This window comes from Corvus brachyrhynchos, unplaced genomic scaffold (genome assembly GCF_000691975.1).
Source record: "Corvus brachyrhynchos isolate BGI_N302 unplaced genomic scaffold, ASM69197v1 scaffold101, whole genome shotgun sequence".
NCBI lineage: Eukaryota > Metazoa > Chordata > Aves > Passeriformes > Corvidae > Corvus > Corvus brachyrhynchos.
Window position 1 is genome coordinate 18,402,562 of NW_008237239.1, and position 4,506 is coordinate 18,407,067.

General features: G+C 45.3%; 1 protein-coding gene across 1 annotated transcript in view; it reads right to left on the reverse strand.

Moving 5' to 3' along the window:
- Positions 1-1,796: 1,796 nt before the first annotated feature.
- The window catches only part of OVOL2 (ovo like zinc finger 2), a 6,809-nt gene continuing 4,099 nt past the window's right edge, over positions 1,797-4,506 (reverse strand). Inside the window, exon 3 of the mRNA XM_008630358.2 lies at positions 1,797-2,974. Coding sequence (XP_008628580.1) covers positions 2,664-2,974 — 311 coding nt within the window. The 3' untranslated portion in view covers positions 1,797-2,663. The remainder of the gene's footprint in view (positions 2,975-4,506) is intronic.

Consider the following 4,506-nt stretch of genomic DNA (forward strand, 5'->3'; position numbering starts at 1 on the left):
CAGAGATGACACCATTAAAACACATCACATGTGTTCTGAAGTCCTACCTGTTTAACAAGGATCTTCCCACAGCACAAAGTGTTAGCAGGTGGCTGGTTTAATGTCACTGAACAGTGTCAGTATTCTGTGAAAGACAGTTTGTGAATACAAAGAGGGTGGGCAGAGGTAGGAGGTGATAAAAGGTACTGAAATCCCTGGGTTGATTGGGATTGGGTAGAGGAGGGCAGTGCTGAAGTGCTGGGCAACGTTTGGGTGGGATTGCTTTCTTCGTCAGTACATCATTCAGCCATTAGATGTCTCTGAACCATGTAAATGCTCAGCCTCATCCTGCCCCCTCATGAATAAGGACCAGTCTGGAGCCTGGGCAGTGTTGTTGGCTGGCACCTGTTGGATTTGTGTCCATTTGTTTAAGAAAATCCCCGTGCTTGAGGGAGGCTGCCAGCAAAGTCATTTTGTAAACCTAAGTCCCAGCTGAGTCTGTACCTCAGAGAGCCAGGAGGAGGCAGCCAGCCTTCAAAGACAGCAGCGGTGGGAGTCACCGTGTCTGGCACTTCTGAAAGCCTGGCTGCTGCCTTGGGCATCCCTGGCTGAGCTCTGGAGCATTTCTGGAGTAGCACAAGCTGGTTTGTCCTGTAACAGGACTGGCAGGTGGCTGTCACCAGTGTCACACAAACCCAAACGCACTTTGTGAACAGTTTCAGTTAAGCTGCCAGACTGTTCAAGTGCTGTGCCCAGGGCACTGCTACAGGCACTCTCTGTCCTCTGCAGACAAACCTGCCAGGCAACCAGGGCAGTTACTTCAGCTCTGACATCCAGCTTCCCAGAGCTTTGCTCTCCATCCAGAGTGGGTTTTCCCTTGTGCCCTGCTACCTGCTCCCTTTCTGTTTTGCTGTGAATCCTTTCTGTGCACACCTCACTGTGCCTGTGGTTCTGTCAGCAGGGGTGTGCTGTGGCAGTGGCACAGGAGGGAGAGCAAAAGCAACATGTGGTGCAGGAGGGATAAAAAACCAGCCCATGCATGCAGGTACACACACAAAATATGTCTCTGGCTGGAGAGGAAGGGTTTCAGCCACAGCTCTGCTGTGCCAGGGGAAGGGCTGAGGTTTCAGAGGAGCTGAGCACACAAATCCCATGCAGTCAGGCGAACATTAATCCCATTGCAGGGTGAGCAACCTTCCCTTTACACTGTTCAGTTATAAGACCTGGGGGTCGGTGCACAGGCTTCAGCTCTTCCTGTAAAGTCATGATCTCCTAATTTACCTCAGATGCTTTTTTTCCCTCAGCAACTTCCCATTTATTAAAGTATTCTACAAACTTTCCTGCTACATAGGATAAGTTTGTTCTTAGCACAGTGGCATCACTTTATTATCCTCGTTTTCAAGGGCCCAAGCACCAACAGTTGTGTTGAATAAAGTATTATTATCCTTAGGAATGTTTTGAAGACCCCTAGAAGTTTTTCCCCATGAAAACCCAAGCAGGTGCCTGTACAAAATTGAAGCAAGTTGAAAAGATTTTTTTACAATTCTTGCAAAGTTGCTCAGAATCTCTCATTTTAGCAGCAGTGACTGTGAAGGTCCTGGCTGTGCCTGACTTTGTATTTTAGGTGGGAGGAGCCTTCTACACTGACAGTGGTCATAGAGGAGCAGCCAGATTGGTGCCTGCAGTTTTGCACTGATCTCCTGAAGAAGACACAAGCTCAGCCCCACTTTTCATGGCATTGTTGTATTAACGAACAGGCACTTGAATATAAAAGAGAAAAAAAAATCCCCAAACACACACACACACACACCATAAAATATGCACAAAATTGCATTTCATCATGACAGAAAATACTTCTTTTCAAGTCATTACAGTGCTTTCTTTGGGTTTCTGGGTTGATACTGGTGTATGTTAAAAGGATGTGGTCATAATCCTCAAAGTGAGCATGACAAATCCAGAAATGTCAGAGTTAAGATTTCACTTGTATATCAACATGACAAAAGTAAATTCGTGGCTTAAAGTACCTAAGACACAACCAAAAGTCTGCCCTGGAATAATGTCATTTGCTAGTAGAGAAACTTTGGGAAGAAAACGTTCTGCATCCTTTGAGAAGAGTTTTCAACTCACCTTGGATCCCACTCCCATAACTTGTTAGCAGACTGCACAGGGGGCAGAGTTAAGGGTATTTGCACATTTTAACTCATTTGCTGATGCAATGCACTCCTGTTCTTAAGGCACTTTAATTAATGTTGCATAGAGTACCACTCTTACCCAACACTTTTCACCCAAACCTCTCATAAGTAGTTTGCACAGGAGGTAACAGTTATTAACTTTACAAAATACACTGGGGAAAAGTGAACTGATTTGTCAGGGGTGTTCAGACCTGTGGTAGAGCTGGAACAGAAAACAGATTGCCCAAATGTCAGTTCAGTAAATACTCCATCTGAGAGGTGACAGCCTTTGCAAGCATTCCATTTTTATTGGCCAGATAAAAAAAAGTCTGATGCTTCCATCACAAATGGGAATATTTCTGTCAAGTTGAGGTTTTACCAACATCAAGAGAGTCCCGTTAACAAAAGCATCCCTTTAATTTCAGGTGATCCTTTCAAAATTATTCTTAAAAAAATAATATATATAGTCCTACATGTAAACTTCATTGCTGTCGAGCACTGCGAGCCCCCGTGTCACTCGTCCTTGCCATCCTCTTTGGAGTTCCTCTGCAGGACGGGGCTCAGTTTGGTTTGCAGAACAGCTGCGAGTTTTTTGGAGGTTTTCTTCAGGAAGGCGCTGCCGGGGTGGACGCCGCTGACGTGCAGGTACAGGTCCTCCTGCGTGGGGCCCGTGTAGCCACAGTCCTCGCACACGTACAGCTTGTCCCTCCTCTGCTTGTAGGCGTACTGCTGCTGCACGCCGTGGATCTTCTTCAGGTGCGACTCCAGCGAGCAGCGCTGCGTGAAGGCCTTGTTGCAAACCTCACACTTGTAAGGACGAATCCCTGCAGCGGGAAAACACAGGGGTTACCATCCCGAGTTGTGTCTCCTCACCTCAGCTGCTGAGTACGTATCTAGCAGCCCAGGAACTACCTCTCTAAACAAAACATCCTGCTTTCAGGCTAAGGTGTTCAGGAATGGGTTCTCATATTCAGGTATAGAAAACCTAGGAATGTTTTGAGAAGGCACAGACAGATGCTGAGGATAACAGATGCCCATTGGTGGTTTGGTCCTAAGTCAGCCATTATCAACTCCTACGAAATTTATTTTAGACCCCTGACTATTTGAAATCCTGTGATTAGGTAAAACTATCGGTTTCAGATTTTATAATGAATAAAAACTTCTGTCTTGGTAAGACTTTAATTTTTCTCTTTTAGTTTAATGAGACTTCAGTGAACATCAGTGAATGTCCAGCGATCCCAAGTGCTTCAAAGGAGCGAGAGCGCTTTCATACAATACAGATTTGATGACTGAGATTAGAAATTGTAGAAAAGAAGTGCCAGGAAGATGAAAGAAATAAGTCTGTGTGTTTCCAGAGGAGGGACAAGGAACTGACTTGTGATTTGAATGCCCAGACAACCAACATCACAAAAATCAATTTTACCACCAATCAACACTGATACAACAACAACCCCCCCCCCCACAGTGCTTAAATAGCTGAGGATGTAGCAACACTTGAAAGAACCTAAACCAGCTGGAATTCCACTTACTAGACTAGATCAGTGAGTTTCCAAGCAAAAACCACCCTTAAAACTGATATAAGGAGTTACCTAACCCCTGCTTTTCCCCAGGGAAGATGGAATGCCAGGGTCTGGAAGATCAGACCTATAGTGAGCCAGGCAGAAATGGGTACACCAGGTTGGTCTGTTCAGACAGTTGTAACTTTGTGATTGCATTAAGTTACCAGTCAGGAGCTGATTTTTCTACCAGAAATCCAAGCTAAATAGAAGTTCCAATAAGCAGCATCTCAACTGCATTTTTGTTTAGTTAAAAGAGGTTATCCCAGTGCACCAGATTAAACTATCAAGACAAAAGCTTCCTAATGCCTGCTGCTGTGAAATTGCTTCATTTCCATTAAACTGCAGTTGGAGAGAAAGCCCAAACTGTCTTTAGAATTCACACACAAAAAGCTGTTTCATGCTCATTTGAAGGCAATTTAAACCTTCACCATCCTCGGTGCCTGCTCCAGTGCTCCATAGGCAGGAACAGAAGCACAGAAAGGGTAGTGCCAGGATGGCACAGCCCATCAGGACTGTGGGAACCTCTTCATCACCTAGGAATCATTTTAGATAATTTAGGAATCATTTTAAATGATTCTGACCAGAGACCCTCTTGGATTTAGTTTCTGACTCTCTGATGAGGGGACGGGTTGAAAAATCACTTCTTTTTGAAGCACTGACTCCACACTCCAGCCATACCCCAGTGGCAGCTCCCTGCTTGCAGCCAGCAGCTCTCCTTTCCACATGAAAGCTTTGCAAACAAACCCAAACAGCCCAAAACATTGGCTCCAGCCAATGCCTTCCCATCCAAATGGGTG